Source organism: Hemiscyllium ocellatum, chromosome 25, assembly GCF_020745735.1.
Source record: "Hemiscyllium ocellatum isolate sHemOce1 chromosome 25, sHemOce1.pat.X.cur, whole genome shotgun sequence".
NCBI lineage: Eukaryota > Metazoa > Chordata > Chondrichthyes > Orectolobiformes > Hemiscylliidae > Hemiscyllium > Hemiscyllium ocellatum.
Genome location: NC_083425.1, coordinates 36,106,099 through 36,127,435, shown reverse-complemented (window position 1 = coordinate 36,127,435; position 21,337 = coordinate 36,106,099). Strand labels below are relative to the sequence as shown.

Below are 21,337 nucleotides of genomic sequence, written 5' to 3'. Positions count from 1 at the left end.
TTTGGCTATCCACTCTGTGCCTCTCATCATCTTGTACACCTCTATCAAGTCACCTCTCATCCTTCTTCGCTCCAATGAGCAAAGTCCTAGCTCCCTCAACCTTATTTCAGAAGGCATGCCCTCCAGTCCAGGCAACATCCTTCTAAGTCTTCTCTGTACCCTCCCTAAAGCTTCCACATCCTTCCTGTGAGGGGACCAGAACTGAACGCAATACAGAGGAACCTTGATTATCTGAATATTGCATTACCCAAAGGAGATCGAGGTCCTGATAAAAACATTGCATCAAAGATGTGTTTCCAATACTGATCTGCTTCCTGAAATGTTGCCGAGAACAGTCCTGGACTGATGGGAGCCTAGGCACCATCTCCAAATGATTGATCTCACTTTCCCTAGAGAGTTCTACAGAGTTCTAAACCCCACTTCCCCAGTACAGGGCAAAGGTGGAACCTGTCAAAACATTGCAGTAAGAAGGTGTGCACGTACCATGTGTGTGCTCTATTTGGAGACTCACCCCCTAAAAATCAACAGCCGGAGCCGCCTTGTTGTTGGGTCCAGTCCAGCTGCCCTGGAGGGGGGGGCTGGGTGGAGAGGGGGCAGTAGCGCTGTTGGACGAGATTGGGGGGCAACCAGGGGAAAGGGGTGGTGTGGGCGGCATGGGGTGTAGGGCTCACACTGTCATCTCCTGACTGGGGAGCGAACTTAAAAACAGAAAACTCCAAGCCCCAGAGGACAGGCATTGAACCAATTAACTGAATAATCAATTGTCTGAATGAAATAGTGCCCGCCCATCTTTTTCAGATTAAAGTTCTTTTGTACTCCAAGCGTGGTCTTTATAAAGCTGCAGCATAAACTCCTGGCTCTTAAACTCAATTCCCCCTGTTAATGAAAGCCAACAAACCGTTTGCCTTCTTAACAACCCTAACTGCTTAGGTGGCAACTTTGAGTGACCTATGGACATGGACCCTAAGATCCCACTGTTCCTCCACACTGCTAAGAATCTTGCCCTTAACCTTGTTATCTGCATTCAAATTCAACCTTCCAAAGTGAATTCTTCACTCTTCCAGGTTGAACTCCATCCCTCCCTTTTTAAGCCCTGTCAATATCCCGACTCTCAAAGTCAACAGACTTTCCCAAATAATCATGAATCCAGTTTCAAAAATCCTCACCAATAATTTGCCCACCACTGACAAGATTGTATTTCCCAGGATTATCCCTATTCCTTTCTTGAACAAGGGAATAACATTTGCCGCCCTCCAATTATCTGGCACTTCTCCAATGGACAGGGAGGACAAAAGATCATTGCCAAAGGCAGAGTAATTTCTTACTTCACTTCCCATTGTTACCTTGGATATATCCCATCTGGTCTAGGGGATTTATCTATTCTCAGGCTTTTCAACATTTCCAGCACATCCTCCTTATCAACCTGTTTGACCATATCAGTCTGTTTCACACTGCCCTCACGAATGACAAGGTCCTTCTCAGTAGTGAATCCTGAAGCAAAGTATTCAGTAAGGACCTCCCCTGCTTCCTCTGACTCTAGACGCAAGTTCCCTCCACTATCCCAGATCGGTCCTATCCTCACTCTGGCCACACTCTTGTTCCTCACACGAGTGTAGAATATCTTCGGATTTTCCTTAACCCTACCCACAAAAGCTTTTCCATGTCCCCTTCTCGCTCTCCAAAGTCCATTCTTCAGTTCCTTCCTGGCAACCTTGTAACCCTCTAGAGCCCTGACCGATCCTTGCTTCCACATCCTTAAGCTTTATTCTCCCTCTTGACTAGATGTTGCACATCTCTCTTCATCCAAGGTTCCTTCACCCTACCGTCCCTTCCTTGTCTCAGTGGGACAAACCTGTCCAGCACTCACAGCAAGGGTTCCATAAACAAACTGCCATGTTGCTGTCGTGCATTTCCCTGAGAAAGTCTTACCAATTTATGCGCAACAGTTCATAAATTCATAAAGGAGAAAAGGAACGTAGGCACAAAGGACAGAGAAAGAAAACAAAAAAAAAGGAAAATTTATATCTATCTTGGCAAATATCAGACAGTGACTCAACCTATTATTTTAAGAAAATAAATGGAGTGATGAGTGACAGCATCTCTTATGCCATACAATCTGTTCAAAACACCATCAGATCACAACCTATAGTAATGGATGGTAAAGCAGGCGAGTGGTAGTCTTTGGTGGAAAGATAAACAGAGCCCTTACTTCTGTAGAACAGCCTCCTGGGTGATGGTTCTCTCTTCCTGCTCTCTCAAAGATGGATGTTCCACTACAAACACACAGCCACCTTCTGTCCCCAAAAATAGCACATCACCAGATGAATGAGGGAGGACTACAGTTATTGTAGTGACACTTGGTGGAGCACTGTAAACAGGGAACAAAGTCACAGACAACAAGAGTTACAGGCAAGATCTGATAGCAAAAATCAAGAAACATGAACTTAGTTATTTCACTGCTGAAAGGCGCAGAATGGAGGATGTAACTGGGGCATTAAACCCAGGGAAATGGCAGACAATTTAAACCAAATCTGTTGCGTCCATGGTTGAGGACACTAGAAACTTGCCAAAAATATTAAGTAAGGTTGTCATGGGAAGAAAGATCTAACAGTCTAGGTGAGACTGTATTTGAGAAATCTACGGAACTATGCAGACAAGAAACAAAATACACAGGACACAGTGGCCTTCTTTCAGTGCTTTCAATGGAAGTGGCTGCAGTGAAAGCAGAAGCTTTGATCAAAATATTCCAGTATTTCATGGATTCCAGAACAGTTCCAGCTGATTGAAAAATAATTATTTTGACCTCCTCTTCAAGGGAGCAAGATAGAAAGCAGAAAACTAGACAAGTTAGCCCAACATTGGTTGTTGGGAAGAGTCTAGACTTCATTCTTAAGGAATAAATAGCAGGACGATTATGTGGCCTTAGTGTTATCAAAAAGGAGTCAACATTGTTTTTCCTTTCACAAAACAACGGTTGTCGAAGCTGTGAATGATCTTGGAGGTTATACAAACAGCATTGGGCTGGGGGGGGGGGGGGGGTGAAAATAGGCAGGTGTAGCATTTCTGAATTTCCAAAACACACATGCTAAGATGCCACATTAAAAAAAGGTTCATGCTTAAGATAGGAGTTTATGGTATTGAGGGTAACGTATAGTATGGATCAAGAATTGGTTAAACACAAAACAGTCCAGATTACTGGGTAATTTTCCGAATTGGAAAGATTAGTGGCATGCCACAAGGCTAAGTCTTTTATTTACAATTTCTACTGATGACTTAGGAGAAGTACTGTGTTCAAATTGGCAATTCAAAATTAAGTAGGAAGGTGTCCTCATGTGGAGGACAAACAATAAAGTGTTTGGTAGATAGAGTTGAAAATGTAGAAAAAAGGTGAAATCATTCATTTTGCTTGGAAGAATCAAAAAGACCGACCAGCAATTAAATAGAGAAAATTGCTTTTCAAAAAAAAAGCAAAGTGGTGGGGAATCTGAATGTACTTGTGCATTAGACACAAAGTTGGCACATAGACGTAGCAGGTAATTGGCCTTCAAGGGGATAGAGTTTAAAAATAGGAGAGTCTTCTTACAACTGTACAGGATACTCATTAGGCCACGTGAATTATATACACTTTTCATCCCCATCTTAAAAAGAAAAGGCTGGGATCGAAGGCCGTTCAAAGCAGATTTACTATGTTGATTCCTGACATGAAGGAGTGGACTTATTTTGAAAAAAAAAGTGAAACAGGTTAGGCTTTTAGAATTTAGTATAATGAGGGGTGATCCAAATTAAACATAAGATTCTCAAAAGGCTATGACAGGGTAGTTGTGAGATGATGCTTTCACTTGGGGTTGGGGCGGGGGGGGGAAAAAAAGAGAAGAAAGATGGGGGAGGGAAGGGAATAAAGAAAGACCAACTGGTGCAAACTCAGGGTGATATAGTTAGAAATAAGAGACACTAACATTAAAAATGGAGCTTGAACACAATTTCTACCCCTAGAGAGAGAGAGTGCAGCACCCCAGGAGGTATGGTTGCTGGGCTTCTGAAAACAGTATTTAGAACATAAAAGGAAGAGGTTTTACGAAGGAGTTGAGACCTAGGGCAGATCAGCCATATCTTGTTGAATGGCTAGAAAGCGGAGGGGCTGAATGGCCTACTCCAGCTTGTTTGTGCTCGGATATTAATATTCCAGAATCACAATAACCAACCAGGCAAAGGGGCAAGTTTCCTTCCATGAATGAACCAGATGGTGGTTTTATTTTAAAACAGTTGACAATATTAAAATATGGTAACCATGAAAACTGAGACTTGAGTTTTGTATTTCTGACTTGTTAACAGAATTTAAAATGTTACCATCCAACTTAGTAGAATTTGAATCCATGTTTCTCAGACTTTTAGTCTGGGCCTCTGGATTACTAGTCCAGTAAGACTATAATTATGCCACCATAGCCAGTGAATATCAGGGCCCAACATTTACTTAAAATCATATAAACTCATCCTGGTCAGTCAGAATAAAAATTGAACACATGACAAGCTGCAAACTATGACCACTAATTTTATTTTTCTTCACATTCAGAGTGACAAATTTAAGAAACCTTCCGGCAGAGCAAACATTCAAATCAAATTGCTATTTAAAGTATCAAAAGACCACTGATGCACACCTGGATTTGAACTGATCCAGTCTAAACTCTTACCCAGGTTGTCCTCTTAAATCAAAATGAGATTCTTCCTTTAGGACACTCAGTCCATCTGGGCTTTTCCTCACTTTCCATAAATGCAGACTGTTGTCATCCAAGAGTGTGACCAGCTGACCCTGCAATATAAAAAAATAGCCACATACCAATGCTGCAGATCATGTCATACAAAATCCACCAGCTCAAACATGAAGTCAAGCAGGGCATGTAGTGAAAGATGCTTTTCATTCACCTCCCCCGAGCCACTGAAACTCAATTTTAGGTATGGTGGACATCACCCTATCAGTTCAGGCATTTCACAACAGAGTTCTGCAATTTCAGATTATATCTGTAATCCCATTTTTGGCCTGGAAATTAGCAATAGTAGTACTTCTGCTTTTACAGCACCTGACGAAGGAGCAGTGCTCCAAAAGCTAGTACTTCCAAATGAACCTTTTGGACTATAATCTGGGTGTTGAGTTTAAACTCTGAATTGAGTGACATTTGCAAACTGAGTAGTGGGGTGCTAGAAAAGCACAGCATGTCAGGCAGCATCCAAGGAGCTGGCGTTTTGGGCAAAAACCCTTCATCAGGAAAGGCTTATGCCCAAAATACAGATTCTCCTGCTCCTCGGATGCTGCCTGACCTGCTGTGCTTTCCCAGCACCCCACTCGACTCATCTCTCATCCTCACTTTCTCCCCCATAATACTAAAGTCAGGGCTTCTAATGTTAAAAATACTAAAAAATGTTCTAAATACTGGTCTCTGGGGTAATAAAACTGTCCACTTCCCTCTTCAACGACCAAAACTTATTTTGCTGAAAACATTTTGTGACTTAGTCAAACACTGTGTTAAAGAAATTTATTGAGTGGAGCAGAATGCCAGTTTACACTTGCTAGAAGCAATGTTCTATATAGTTACTAATGTTGGACTTGCACTGAAATGAACATCTCAAATCAATGTAGCCTTTGGACCAGTACAAGCGGAAAAGAAAGTACAGAAGATAGAGAGGGAAAGAAAAAGCCTGGACCTGAAGGTGAAAATAGAATGAGGAAGACAGTTGTAACATTACCGGTTCTGGTAGAAAATGAATCTGGGTAACAGCTGCATTCTCCTCATGCAAGCCCATGATCTCCACTTCAGGTGCACCGTAGCTACAGCCACAAATTAAGGACAACAAATTTCAGCACAAACCCTTCTGTGACATTTAACTCCAATATCTGAAGTACTTTAAGCCCTAACAATGTGCAGTGTCAGGATCCTCCTCAGTTCAGAATGTTTTATGTATTTTATGTAGGCTTTGAAATGGTGCCCACAAACATTTAGATCATTACACACATTAGGAAGAATAACAGCATAAATTTTCCTCCAGTTAGCAAAAACAGCCATTAGCTACTGTTTTTTTGTTTCCAGTCACTTGGCCCATTCTGTATCTATGTTGTTACTGTCCCTTAGTCTTTGAGCTCTAAACTTCAATAAAGCTACAGATTTGAGCAAATGCTTTTTGGAAATCTGTATAGATCGTACAAACAGCATTACCCAAAAACAAAACACTATTATCCCTGAAAAAAATTCATATTGGTTTTCCTTAACATCAGTTTTGCTCAAAATTCTTGTTTTGAGAAATCTTCCCCACCCATGGAGTTAAATGGACCTTGTCGTTGCTTGGCTCATCTTTACATCAAGTAGTTTCAAGGACTACTCCCAAATCTAACAAATGTTTGAAAAGCAAAAATGTTCTCTGCCAGTTAAGCACCTCTTCTCCTGAAAATTATCAAGGCTGGAGCAGTGTGTGCGCACGCACAGCAGGTGGAGGGGTGCAGGATGTGAAGAAACACTGGAGAGATTGGGGGTAGTGAGGAACAGATAGAATCCTAAGAGAGGAGTCACTAATAGTCAGGAAACATTAAATGGGAGGTTTGAAGATACAATTAAAAAAAGATTCAATGTGAAATCTGGCATGGACGAGTTGGACCAAAAGATCGGTTTCTGTGCTGTACTTCTGTATGATTCTAAATAGCGAGTTGGCCTCGAGTCTCCAGCATGCCATCCTGTGTGTATTTTTAAATCTCTTTATAACCTTGGATCTCTTTAAAATCTTATGGTAAAGCCCTGCATATTGTTGTCAAAACAGACAGACATCTAGGAGTTCAGCGACATAGTTCTTTGAAAATTGTACAACAGTGTTTAAAGGTGGCAGATGAAGCATGCTTCCCTTCGTTGAGGACATGATTTGGGACAGAGTTTTGAATTTGTACTGGAATTTGGTGAGGCCGTTTTCGAGTACTGTGTGCAGTTCTGGTTGCCCTGCTATATTAATAAACTGGAGAAGGTTTAGAAAAGATTTACCAGGATATTACCAGGACTAGAGGGTTTGAGTAATAACGAAAGGCAAGAGCTTTATTCACTGGTGTGTAGGAGGTTTAGGGGTGACCTTCTACAGGTTAATGAAATCATGAGGGGCGTGGATAAAGTGAATACTAAAGGAAAGGAGAGTTCAAAACTAGGGAGCATATTTTTAAGATGAGTGGAGAAAGATTTTAAAAAAGGGATCCAAGCAGCAACTATATTTAAAAAATACACAGGTTGGTTCATATATAGCATAAACTGCAAGAGGAAGTGAAAGATGCAGGTATTACAAGATTTTAAAAGACATTTGGATAGGTACACAAATAGGAAGGGTTTGAGGGATATGGTCCAAATGCAGGCAGGTTGGACGAGTTTAGTTTGGAAACATGATTGGCATAGATGAGTAGAAAGGTCTGTTTCCATGCTGTTTAACGGACTAAAAACTTTTTTAAAAAAGAAATTGCTGTTAACAGCAGTCTCATGGACAACATTAGGAATGGACCAAAGATCAGAAAACTGCAAGCTGCACTTCCCTTTTTGTTCTTTCCTCACAACCCTGCATTTCTTCTTCTGCACTTACTTAAAACTTCTCCTTAATATTTTATCATTCTAACAAAAAAGGTAACTGATCTGCAACAGTGGCAGTTCCTCTCCCCTGATGCCATACAGGCGGAATATTTCCAGCATTTTGCTTTTGCTCAGTGTACCAACTATAAAGTGATCTCGGCTAAAGTACAATAAAAGGCTTTTAACAAATCAATTAGGAACGTATCGCCTGTTCAGTGCAACAGAGGAGTTGCATTCACATTGTTACTGACATAGCATTTTAAGCATGGGGTCAGTCCTTCAGACAGAATCTCTATTCTCCAATCCATAGGTACACATATCTTAGAGATTGTTGAAAATTCAAAGGGAGCAGCACTCCTCAGCTCACAGAGCAAGACCGTGTGGTACCAGTCAGTTTCGAGCTGCAGACTACCAATATATGGCTCAGTTCCTGGATTCATAGGAGTAAACTTCAGTGGAAAGCTCCAGGGATAGTGGGCTTTGTGATAGAACTAAAACAAATGGGAATTAAATGCAAACCTGGAAATGCTTAGAGACAAAAAGCAACTAGCATATTGGGCTTGACCACTGTCAAGTTGCACATAATCACTATGTCATCAATCATTTTTAGCAGAGCAATAAAGAATTTTAAAGGCCTCATGATATTAGATAAGTCTTTTGTTTACATTACAGCAATTTCTGGGGTTAAATAGCAACTGGTGGGGAAGAAAATCAAGTTTCAGGCAGTTAAACAAAAAGAAAAAAACCTGGCACCTGGTGCATAAAATGCCTGCTATTGGCACAGACTCAATGTTATTGCACAGGCAATCATTCAACATATCACTGCTTTTACTCTGAAACAAAGCAATTGACCTAACTCAATTCAGTCACCCGAAAGTTGTTTTCTTTTCCCCCCTAGGTAGTCCCTGGGTCATAAATTGGTTCCATCCTGGAATCCATTTGCAAGTTTAGTTTCACAAAATGCAGGACAACATAAAAAGGAGCCATTCCCAAGTGCAGGGAATGCTAATCTTATGTTTAAATGTGTTGCCCCGCCATAAGATCACGTCCAAAAGTACCAGCGTTCATAAGTTGGATATTCGTCAATCACAGACACCCAGTAGGAACCCATTCTTTATTAAAAGTTGTGGACCAATGTTAGCCTCCACTGTCCAGACAGTGAATTTCATATGCAAGCAGATCTTTGTATTTCAATACCTCCTTCCAATATTTGTCCAAGATCTGATTCCTCCAAAGCATGAGTAGTCAGGGCCAACAGATAGTTAAGCTCTAACAGGTCAAAAGGAGGTAAATGTGTTGTTTATGTAGATGGTAAAGCTCAACTTCAGTGCTGCTCTGAACACCATGCATTGTTTCCAGTGTAAGTTTTTTTTATGCTTTCAGTCAAGAGATAAACGCATGGTCCAGTACTCTGCAATTCAACCAAAATCAGTTGACAACTTTTAGGTAACTTTCTGAAGTTTCTACAAAACAAAATTAGTTTTGTTATTCACTGTATGTAATTCAGGTTTGTCAGTAGCATGCAGATCGAAAATGACCAAAGGCAAAAAAATGTTGTGAATCTGGAGCTCCTGAGCCCCATTTCTCCAGTTATATTTATCATAAATAGCCAAAAGCTCTTTCGGAATCTATGACCTGGAGTAATAAGACTCACTTCCCTTACATATTTCACATCCTAATCAAATGGAACACTTCATCTAGCACTGGCCAGGATCACTGGTGAATTTAGTTGAAGTAAATCAAAGTCAAAATCTCAACAACTTCCTAGATTGCTGTGAAGAAAGAACCTCCAATTATATTCACCAAAGGACCTTTATTTGCAGGTTACTTGGAGGACAAAGTTTTTCATTGTGCCTCGTACACATGACAATAAATAAGATTCAACTCAATTGTAAATAGAGGCAAACCAATCAAGCACAATTTTAAATTGCATGTGAAAAAGATACATCTTGAAGGCGCCCGATCGGCTTCCAATGGCCATGAGCTGGAGACTTGAACAGTAAGCAAGAGCACTGGGCTGATGTGGAAATCCATGCTCCACAGTCTGGAGGAAAAATAAGAATGGAGAATTGGTACACAACCGGATTAAATGTTCAAGAAAATTTCACACGACAGTGAGTGACATTCTGAGCAGATGCTAGTCAACCTAACCACACACTAAGAACAGAGTGTTAGATGTACAACTTGAAGTCACTTCTGACAACCAGTGTGCCTGGTTACGTTGCCTTGTAAGATGATTATCCAACTTCAGAAATAGCTGAAATAAAAGCAAAAGAACTGCAGATGCTGGAAGTCTGAAATGAGCAACTAAGCGACTTGACTAACTGGTTTAAAAATAACTACTTGTTCAGTGTTTGGAATTAAAAACCTGAAAATCTTCCATCTTTCAAATAGATATTTTTTAAAGCAGTACTGGGTGGTGGCACTATGTACAATATCCCACTCCAGGAATTCTAATGCTAGCAGATGTAGCCCCAAAAGTTGCATTCAACAAATACATTCTTCTATTTCATTGATCGAACATCATTTTTGCAATGACACACAGTTGTGTCCTTTGTCAAATTGTATTTCACTACACACTAGCAAACACACGACTGACTGAGCAAATTGGTGAAATTACCATTAAGCTACTGCTTTTATCCCATCAAAATGTGGAAATAACCATTACTCATGACTTCAAACAGATAATTTCTATTTAGTGTGTTCTATTTAATGTGTTTAACAGTAACTTTAGTTTTTAACTAGCTTGGTTTGCAAAGAACTGGGCTGAATATTGGTGACACAACATCAGGGAGGGGGAGGGGACGTCAGGTGGACAATGTCCCAGGAGGCAGTCGCACTTTGGTTAGATACCAAGTATTGATATGGCTAGTCTAGTTCAGTTTTTGATCAACATTTAAACAACTCTTCTCCCCAAAAAGATATAGACAGTTGGACAGGGGATTCAGCAATGGCAACGTCACTGAATGTCAAGGGCATTAAACAAAACAGAATTCTGCAAGACAAATCGCTGGCTTGCTATCAAGCTGTGAATAAATGGGCTTCTGGTGAAATAAAATCACAGTTGAATATATGGCTTAAAAGATTAGTTTGGAAGAAAGGTGTTCAGATTCATGGGATATGGACACTGCACGGAACTGCATCAGTGGGTCAGCCTCCAGTTGAAGTATATTGGTGAGTCAGATAACTGATCTGAAACAAACTTTTGAAATACTTCATGGTGTACCATCACAAGCAGAGGTGCAGGAAATAATGGAGTACACCAAAGCAGCTCATGAGAATCAGAGAGGGATGGGAAGAGATACAGCATGCAGACATGAGTCAAAGGCAAATAAAAAAAGGTCTGAGTAAGGAAACTTGCCAGAAGGGGAAGGGGGTGGGGAAAGAAAAAAGGGTGTTCTGAAGGGCAAAGATAGGGTTGTGAAGCGAGGGAAATTTTTGAGAGATCAGTGGAGTCTTCGTTTGGAGATTCAAAATGCAGCATCAACTCAATTAAAGAACAAAGAACACTTACAGTTCAGGAAAAGGCCCTTCGGCCCTCCAAACCGGAGCCGATCCAAATCCACCGTCTAAACCTGTCGCTCAATCCCTGAGTATCTGTATCCCTCTCCTCCCCACCTACTCATTCATCTGTCCAGATGCATCTTAAATGAATCTGCCATGCCTTCCCATACACCTCTGCTGGCAACATGTTTCAGGCACCTACCACCCTTCGTGTAAAATACTAGCAGTGTGTGTATTAAACTTTTCAGCGCTCACCTTGAAAGTGTGACCTCTGGTTATAGAACCCTTCACCTTGGGAAAAAGTTTCTCTATCTACAGTGTCTATACCATTCATGATTTTGTAGACCTCAATCAGGTTCCTCCCTCAATCTCCTTTTTCTAAAACAATCCCAACCTACTCAACCTTTCTTCATAGCTAGCACCTTCCATACCAGGCAACATCCTCGTAAATCTTCTCTGCACCCTCTCCAAAGCATCCACATCCGAGGTGACCAGAACTGTACACCATATTCCAAATGCGGTCGAACCAATGTCTCATACAATTTTAACGTGAGCAGCCAGCTCTCATGCTCAATACCCCGTCCGATGAAGGAAGCATACCATATGCCTTCTTGACCACTCTATCCATCTGTGCAGCAACCTTCAGGGTTGAATGGACCTGAAATCCCAGATCTCTCTGCTCATTAACTTTTCCCAAGGCTCTTCCATTTACTGTATAATGGGCTCTAGAATTAGACTTCCCCAAAATGCATCACCTCACTTTTGCCTGGATTGAACTCCATCTGTCACTTCTCCATCCAATTCTCCAGTCTTTGTTCCAGATCATTTATGTATATTACACAAACCAGTGGCCCCAGCACAGATCGCTGTGGAACACCACTGGTCACCTTTCTCCATTTAGAGAGACCTACTACTACTACTGTCTCCTGTTGCTCAACTAGTTCTTTATCCACCTAGCTGGAACACCTTGCACACCATGTGACTTCACTTTCTCCATTAGTCTACAATGGGGAACCTTATCACAAAGACCTTACTAGAGTCCATGTATATGACATCAACAACCCTTCCTTCATCTATCAACTTGGTCACTTCCTCAAAAAAAACTATTAAGTTGGTAAGACACTATCTCCCCCCACAAAACCATGTTTCTAATTCATGGAACAGGCAAAAAGAACTTTGAAGTCGTCACTGGGAGATGGTTTTTATGACCCTTGACATTTCTGTCTCTCAGCTATACTAGTTTAGAAATAACAGGATTTTGAAAAAAAAATGCTGAAATAATTATGGGGAATTATAAATCTTGCTATAAAGTTGGCAATCCAACGTCAGTGTGTCTGTCTGTTAGGGGAAGTGGAGGGGCAGTAAAAAAAAAAAAGGAACCCAGGAGCTGAATGCATACTGCATTCTTGACAAGATTCCAAGAACCATTCCTGGGACAAGCCATTTTACATCTAGTAATTGGTCATAAGACAAGCATAGCTAACGGCCTTAAAGTTACGCTAACAGGAGTAACGATGGAGAATTAGGGTAAGTTTCCAAAACTAAAGGAGGGTGACAAAAATGAAAAGAAATTTGAGCACAAGAGGGACTAGCAAAACGACAAAACTTTTACAAGGAAGCTCTGAAAATTAAGAATAGCTAAAGTAACACGGTTTCCTTAAAGATCAAAATGGATGCAGATAAAGGGAAAAAAGGGAATTTCAGACCTTCAAACTGGGCTCTACATCTGTTTTAATAAGGTTTCCCAAGTAATACAAAATCAAATCATCATCATCATGGAAAAAAAATAAAATCGCTCTAGATAATTTAATTCAAATTAAAAAACATTAATAATTCCCCTCAACCCAATGGTCGCATCCTATTTCTGAAAAAGAACTGCAAAAATAGAGAATGAATCAGTGATCATTTTCCTAAATTACCTACTTTCTGGAAAAGGTCCCAGTGGGTTGGGAAAATGCAATATCATACCTCTACTCAAGAAAGGAAATAGACAAAGCAACAAACTGTAGGAACAGTGAGCTTATAAGACCAAAAAAATCTACAAAAAGGACCTAGCACCAGCATACTTACAAAACAAGACGAGTGGGCAGAATAAACAAGGCTTTCCAAAGGGAAAGCATTCTTTAACATCAAGGTCGTAACAAGATAAAAGGGGAACTTGCAGACAGACTGTATTTAGATTTCCAAAGAGAAGAGAGATACTTCAAAAAAAAACTAACTATATTTTGGGGTGATACCTTAACCAAGGCTCCTGAGACAGCACCTTTCAACCCACAACGCTGCCATCTAGAAGAGGAGCAACAAAATTTGGAACACCATCTTCAAGCTCACTCCAATTCACTCACGATCCTGACCTTTAACTGTATCATCATTGCTTCACTGCTGCTGGATCAAAATCCTGAAACTCACTCCTCAATGAGAACCTACACCAAAGTTGACTACACAGTTCAAGATCGCCACCACTTCAAGGGCAACAAGGGATGGACAATAATTGATGGCTCAGGCAGTGATACTTACATCCCACAAGTTATCATAGATAGTTAGTTACTCCAAAAGAAGTCTGGATTGTTATGAAGTTGAAGGTGTGTACTAAAGCTTTAGAGAAAGTGAAGGCTGTTTTGGCAGTGAGAGTTTGCAAGCAACTGTCATGTGACTGACTAGCAGTCTCCGTATTGGAAAATTGAAAATATGTAACGTTTGGCTGTCAACTGGATACCTCCATTCTTTTGCCCAGGATTTGAATTCAACCAGTTTACATTATGCTCCAGGATACTAAAACCCAATTGAATTTGAATTTTATGAGTTTGAACAACATTGAACCAATGAGAGGATCTGATGTTTGGTTTATAAATAAGCTGGCATTTTGAGAGAGTTAGCCAGAGACAGAGACAGAGACAGAGACAGAATGACCAGTTGCCATCATCAGATTGACTGCCTGAGAAACACAATTAATAAAAGGTACCTTCTTCAAAAGAAACATTTTTTGCAGCAGAAGACCAAAAGACGACAGAGATTAGATTAGATTACTCAGTGTGAAACAGGCCCTTCAGCCCAATAAGTCCACACCGACCCGCCGAAGCGTAACCCACCCAGACCCATTCCCCTACAACGGGCAATTTAGCATGGACAATTCACCTAAACTGCACATTTTTGGACTGTGGGAGGAAACTGGAGCACACAGAAGAAACCCACGGGGAGAATGTGCAAATTCCACAGAGTTGCCTGCGGTGGGAATTGTACCCGGGTCTCTGGTGCTGTGAGGCAGCAGTGCTAACCACTGTGCCACCGTGGAGGAAAACCGATATTGGAGACGTCAGCGACTGTCTGGTTTTAAAAGTAAAAGTTGCTGAATTTTTAATAAGGGCTTTTATTATGGATCAATATATTCTTAGAGTGGGAGGTAGAAAACAGGAGGCATAGATTTGTAAAATTGTTTGTAAACAGTCATTCATCCTTTAACAGATTATGGAGGAGAGGTGAGCTTCTGAAAGTTTGGTTAAATTAGAAGGGGTTACTGCTGTGTTTAACAGGATACTTAAGATAAACAAACTAATTCTGTGAAATGTCATAGGGATCAGAATTGGGGCCTCAACTATAACCAATTTATATGGATGACTTGAAGGTATCAGCAAATTTAGCTAGGAGTGAAATTGGAAAGCAAGCTGTGAACTTGGTGTGATAAGCATAGAGGGATTAAAAAAAAACGGTTGTAGACTGGTTAAGGGTTTTTAAAAAAAAAATGGACAATGAGTATATTCATGGGAAAAAAAATGGGAAGGTGTTCACAATGGCAGCTAGAATATAAATATTATGATTTTCTATGAATCGGCTAAAGAACACAATAGTAGGAGTCTGCCCATCTTTGAGGGATTGAAATGTTGGCATGAAGGTCCAGCAACTAATTGGAAAAGCAAATGGATTATTGCCTTCTCTTAGAAGGTGAGAGGTGAGACTGAAGAAGAACAGAGAGAAGAAAGGAGAGATGTCTTTGTACAACTGCACAAAACGTTCACAAACAGAAGTCATAGTCTTCCTTGCACTGCTGAAAGAGGATTTCTTTTTGTGGTGGCAGTTCATTTGTACACAAAACTGAATAGAAAAAAAATCCCTTTGACTTTCAGTCTGATCTTAGCTGGTTTAGTGGCAGATCACAGGCCTATATCATGGATTGAAGTTCCAGCCCAGGATTTCAGGTAACTATTCAGTGGGAGAATGAGTGCTGTACTACTCAGGGACATCATTGGAATGTCGTGTTGAATATATTCAGTTGAAGTCCATGGTATTATCTGAACAGCAAGAAAGAGAGTGTCTGCTGTTTGGTTAACATGTATTTCTCAACTAGCACTAAAACCGATAATCTGGCCATTCATCTAAGATGCCCACTGATAAGCTGTTGCATTTCTCTATCCAATGACACCCAATAGAATGAGTACACTGGACAACAGAACTGGGCTGAACTCTGATATTTCCTATAGATTAACAGATTGGTAACAGGCTAGGCCCACAAACAGCCAGTTAAACATTTTTAGCAATCTGCCAGAATACAAAAAAGGACAGAGCCTAGCAACATGACATGTGGAGGAGAATTGGAGAAGCTAACTAACCTTGTTAAATTGGAAAAGATCCTGTTTGATGCGCTCCCGGTTAAGCTCATGTCCGTGTCTTCGGAATCTTTTCATTGTCCTACTTTAGTAGAGGGATCACAGCTATCAATTGTTCGTTCCTGGAAGGCGGGGGGTTGGAAAAACAAACAACATAGATGGTTAAATCTAAGATGCTCCTCCCCTTCCATCTGTCCCTAGACAGGTATTCTCAGCTGCACTAACCCTACACAGGCAGATCATCCAACATTCTCTTTGTCATATACAGGCTACCAAGATGACATCATTCTTAGTTGGCCAGCATTCAGTTACCAATCATTAACTCAACTCAATGTTTACAGAAGCACACACAGTGCTTCTAATACTCTTAGGACATCTGATATGCGGTATAATCAGTTATCAACATAACCAACATTGCCTTACTTATTGGACTCTTCTTTCATGTGTGTTATTTCCCTTCTAATACTTACCCTCCTGAAGAGGTTGGTCCTGGTGATGGCTCTAGGCTACAGGCATTAATTGGTGTGTCAAAGACTGCTAATTCATGGATAGCAATGGTCAGAACAGGCCTTAGTCTGCGATTCAACAACCAGTCAGGACTCAAATACAGAGTTGTGTTGCAGTGATAGGATGTAGTTAGCCAAATTGCAGCTCTCTGTAGCAGGTTCTGCTCTCATTTAGATTTAACTTCACATACAACAGTTGTATTCCAGCTGATTATCAATGCATTTATTCACACTACAGAGTTTAAAAAAGGTGGCGAATAAGAACAGCATAATCTGGGACAAAGTCCAGCAGACATTGATTCATGCTCCGTAGAACAATATACACCCACTTTCTTGCACGATTACTCATGGGACCAGAAACAAGAATCCAGATTTTCTTCCCGCGTCATGCAGCAGAAAGGCCTATGGAAGAATCCATTGCCCTTCTCAGCGCTAATGTGCAAAGGTATACCAGCTTACAAGAAACTTGCTCATGAAACTTGCTTCCTCTAATCATCCTAATTCAACCATTTGCTGGGCCTGCACAGTTGAATGTGGGACAGGAAAACCAATCTTCTTAAGTCTAAGACATTCCTTAATATTTAATCTTTTCCGATCCAGAGACAACATGTATATCTAGCTGACTCACTTCTGCGAGCTTTTAAACCTCAATACCCAATAAAGTGAAGGCCATCAACCGACCCTGGAAAAAAAAACCAAGAGCATTTAGCAAGGAACATAGTTTAGCAGAAATTACAGTTGGAGACAGACACCGGAACAACCAGGTAATCCAGGAGTGGTAAACACATTCAATGCTGCTAGGCATGAGACATGTCAACCCACAAATGAAGCCCATCTGTTACAGGGAAAGTGAATAAGCTACAAATGACACAGACAGACACAGACAGACACAGACAGACACAGACAGACACAGACAGACACAGACAGACACAGACAGACACAGACAGACACAGACAGACACAGACAGACACAGACAGACACAGACAGACACAGACAGACACCAGCATGGGCATGAGCAACTGTATCCAGTATTAAATTTACTCCCCAGAAGACTTGAATTTTACCTCAACTCGAAAAATTTAAGTACTCAGTCTAAGTTAACACCAGAGGCATTAAAAGCATTTATTGCTTTCTGCTTCTGATAGTACCACTAACCACATGCATTAAGTGCTCCCCTATTTCCATGACACAACTAAATGCGATCTTTGATCGCAGCTCACTACCATGACTAACAAAAAAAAAAGGGGTAGGACTTAGTAAATGATTCTCTACATTGATGTAGAGTATACTCTAAAAATCACCAAAATGTTCCCCTGGTGCTGAGAAAGCAGAGCATTCTAATGGTTCATTCACCTGGTGGCAACTAAATGTATCTTGCAAGATGGTAAGTGCGATAATAGAGAGATGATCTTATACCCATTGTACAGGAGATAGAATTATTGGAGATTGATCAGTGCTTAAATTTAGTCACAACGTCAGATCAGCCACTTCTGTTCCATCAGCCAGCATCTGGGGACAGGCAGACAACAGTAAGTTTAGTGGAATTTCTCACTCCCTGACCAACTGTGCTTCCAGCTTCAGACTTGTGACAATTTCTTTTCAAGTACTGTAGAGCCCAAGCAGGTTGTAGTTACTAAGCAGCTGGTTAGAATGCTCACTGCAGAATTAAACCAAAACTTGCCGAATTCAAGAGCCAGTGTGACCATTACATACATTTATATAGAACAAATCATATTTCAAGTTCTCAAAATTGAGCTGGCAAGTTGTGTTGCAGTACAATTCTGCTAGCTGTTTTTGAAAATGCTCTACGATACATTGTCACATGCTCAGACAGAAGAATGACCAGGCTAGTTTCTGTATACTACCATAGAGGTCTGCGATTGTGCCGAGGACGACATGGGACAGGGAGGCACAAACAATTCTTATTCGTCTGCTGCACCTAATTAGATTCTTACCCATACAGCAGTTTCTTATCCTCACCTGCCAAGGACTTGTATCTCAAACATCAGAACACAGAAGCAGGAAGGGGTGGGTCATTTGGCCTGGTCTACTAAATAAGATAAAAAAAACTAAAAAAAACAAATTTTTTGGAAGTGGTAATGAGCAGGCTAGATGAAGGAGAATCAGTGGACATGAATTACTTGGATTTCCAGAAGGCCTTTGACAAGGTACTGCACAGAAGGCTACTAAATAAGCTAAGGTGGTGTTAGCATCTAGGTAGTAGCAAGGAAAGGGGATTAGCTGACTGGCGGAAGGCAAAGAGTGGGGATAAAGGGGCCTTTTCCAAGGTGGCAGCTCGTAACTAGTGGAGTTGTGCAGGGGACAGTGTTGGGACCACAATTATTCACAGGACAATTAAGTGATCTGGATGGGGGGAGTGAGGACGTTGGTGCAAAGTCTGCAGATGACAGATAAGTGGAGAGACAGGTGAATTCGAGGGATTTGAGACTGCAAAAAATACTTGGACAGAAGAGATAGAGGGCAAAGAAATGGCACATGGAATACAATGTGGGGAGTGTGAAATAATGCATTTTGGGAGGAAAACGACTATTTTCTGAACTGGGAAATACTTCAAACATTTGAAGTGCAAAGGGAGTTGGGAGCCCAAGCTCAGGACTCTCAAGGTTAAGATGCAGATTCAGTTGGCACGTAGGAAGGCAAATGCCATATTAGCACTAATTTCAAGAGGGGTAGAAAACTTGAGCAGGGATTTACTGCTGAGCTTAAGTAAGGCTCTGGTTAGATTGCATTTGGAATTTTGACAGCAGTTTTGGGCCCCATAATCAAACGGGAGCATGTGTTGTCATCAGACAGGGTCCAGAAGTGGTTTACAAAAAATATTCTGGGGAATGAAAGGTTTATCACCGAGGAATAGTTGAGACCTCTGGGTTTGTACTGAGTTGAAGGACAAGGGGAATCAGATTGAAGTTTACAGAATAGAGACAGACCTAGGTAGAGTGGACATGGAGAAGTCATTTCAATTAGGAGGAGACACAATGGCCCATGTGCATAGTCTCAGTGAAGGGATGACCATTTAGAACTCGGATGAGAAATTTTTCCAGCCCAAAAAAAATGTGAATCTGTGGAATTCACTGCCAGAGGGCCGAAGAGGCCAAGTCATTGAACATATTTAGGACAGAGATACATCAGTTATTCATTGGCAAGAGGATCAAGGATTATGGAGAGAAGGCTGGACAATGTATATTTCTCAAACTCAATCAGCTACGATAGATTGGCAAAGCAAAGCAAACTATGGGCTGAATGGCCTAATCCTTCTACATTATGGCTGATTAATTGGGGTCTTCATTCCATTTGGCTGCCTCCCCCTACTGCACCCAAAAACAAAACCTAGACACCCTTGTCTCAAAAATCCATTTCAAAAATTCAGATGTGAACATGGTAAGTGGGGATTTTCAAAAGGCTGTTGACAGAAAATAAGGATTATGCACAAGCTTAACAGGATTGTAAGTACTACATTGTCACAAATTGCAGACAGCACTTTCCTACTAACAAATCATTATGTAGGAGGTGTGACGTAGCAGGCTACATGACATGTACGTATTTAAGACCATCCAAAACCATGAGCTATGGCTGTGTTGGAAACTTCATCATAGAATGATGAAATTTGCAGTATTACTCATAACAGCTGATATGCAACCATCAATCCTAGTTACCTTCTGATCAACTTGTTGACTATTATTATTACACACCTCAGGAGCAAGTGGGAATTGTACCAGGGCCTCCAGGCTCAGTAAGGAACACTGCCATTGTGCTCCAAGAATCTTTGGTCCAAATCCCACTTTTCAGTTCTTGGTGCAATGCTTCATAGGTCATCACCTATCCAAATAGTCAAGGCAGATATCCCCTCTATCTGTTCAAGCGCAGTTTCAGATCCCCAGCATTTAAACTCATTCATGTAATAAATTATGCTAACATTCTACAGTTATCGATGGGGCAAGGGCAATTATAATGCAATCAGGCAAGAATTAGGATGCATAGAATGGGGTAGCAAAATGCAGGGGATGCAGACAATGGAAATGTGGAGCTTGTTTAAGGAACAGATATCACGTATTCTTGATAGGTATGTCCTGGTCAGGCAGGGAGGAAGTGATAAGGTAAGGGAACCATGGTTCACAATAGAAATTGCATTTCTTATTACAAAGGAGGCAGCTTGTATGTTGATGAGGTAAGATGGTTCAGATGAGGCGACAGAGTTACAGATCAGCTAGGAAGGATTTAAAAAAAGAAAAAAAAAAGAGTCAAGAAGAGCAAAAGAGAAGAAAGGAGCAGTCTTTAGCAAATACAATAAAAGGAGAACCCTAAAGCTTTCTATTGGTATGTGAGGAATAAAAGGATGATTAGGGTAGGAATTGGGCCAGAGACAGATGTGGGAGTTTGAGTGTGGACCCTGTGGAGATCAGAGGTACTAAACAAATTGGTTTTCACTCAGAAAAAGGAGACTACTGTTGAGGCGAAAAATGAGGTACGAGATATTAAACTAGAAAGAATCGAGGTTAGTTACAAACAGTTGTTATCAATTCTAGAAAGAGTGAAAGGAGACAAGTCCCCTGGGGTGGATGGGATTTACCAGAGGATTCTCTGGGAAGCTAGCGAGGAGATAGCAGAGCCTTTGACTTTGATATTTGAGTCATCATTGTCTACAGGTTTAGTACCTGAGGACTGGAGGATTGCAAATGTGCCCTTGTTCAAGAAGGGCAGCAGAAATGAGCCAGATAATTAGAGACCAGTGAGTCTTACTTCTATTTAGGAAAGGATTATAAGAGATAAGATTTAAAATCATCTAGCAAGCAACAATTTGATTTCAGATAGTCAACGTGGCTTCTTCAAGGGCAGGTCGTATCTCACAAACCTCAGTTTTGTAAGAAGGTGACCAAGCATGTAAATGAGGGTAGGGCAGTTGACATAGTATACATGGACTTCAGTAAAGGCCTTTGATAAGGTTCCACATGGTAGGCTGTTGAAGAAAATGCAGAGCTGCAAATGTGTTGCTGGTCAAAGCACAGCAGGTTAGGCAGCATCTCAGGAATAGAGAATTCGACGTTTCGAGCATAAGCCCTTCATCCTGATGAAGGGCCTATGCTCCAAATGTTCCTGATGAAGGGCTTATGCTCGAAACGTCGAA

General features: G+C 40.9%; 1 protein-coding gene across 4 annotated transcripts in view; it reads right to left on the bottom strand.

The window, feature by feature from the left end:
- llgl2 (LLGL scribble cell polarity complex component 2) overlaps positions 1-21,337 on the bottom strand; it is a 96,329-nt gene that overhangs the window by 40,866 nt on the left and 34,126 nt on the right. For all 4 annotated transcript variants that reach the window (XM_060844220.1, XM_060844223.1, XM_060844221.1 and 1 more), the window contains exons 3-7: positions 15,692-15,810; positions 9,530-9,627; positions 5,740-5,821; positions 4,689-4,807; positions 2,210-2,368 (exon numbers count right to left, since the gene is read on the bottom strand). In XM_060844220.1, the coding sequence (XP_060700203.1) occupies positions 2,210-2,368; positions 4,689-4,807; positions 5,740-5,821; positions 9,530-9,627; positions 15,692-15,766 (533 nt within the window). In that variant the 5' untranslated portion in view covers positions 15,767-15,810. The remainder of the gene's footprint in view (positions 1-2,209; positions 2,369-4,688; positions 4,808-5,739; positions 5,822-9,529; positions 9,628-15,691; positions 15,811-21,337) is intronic.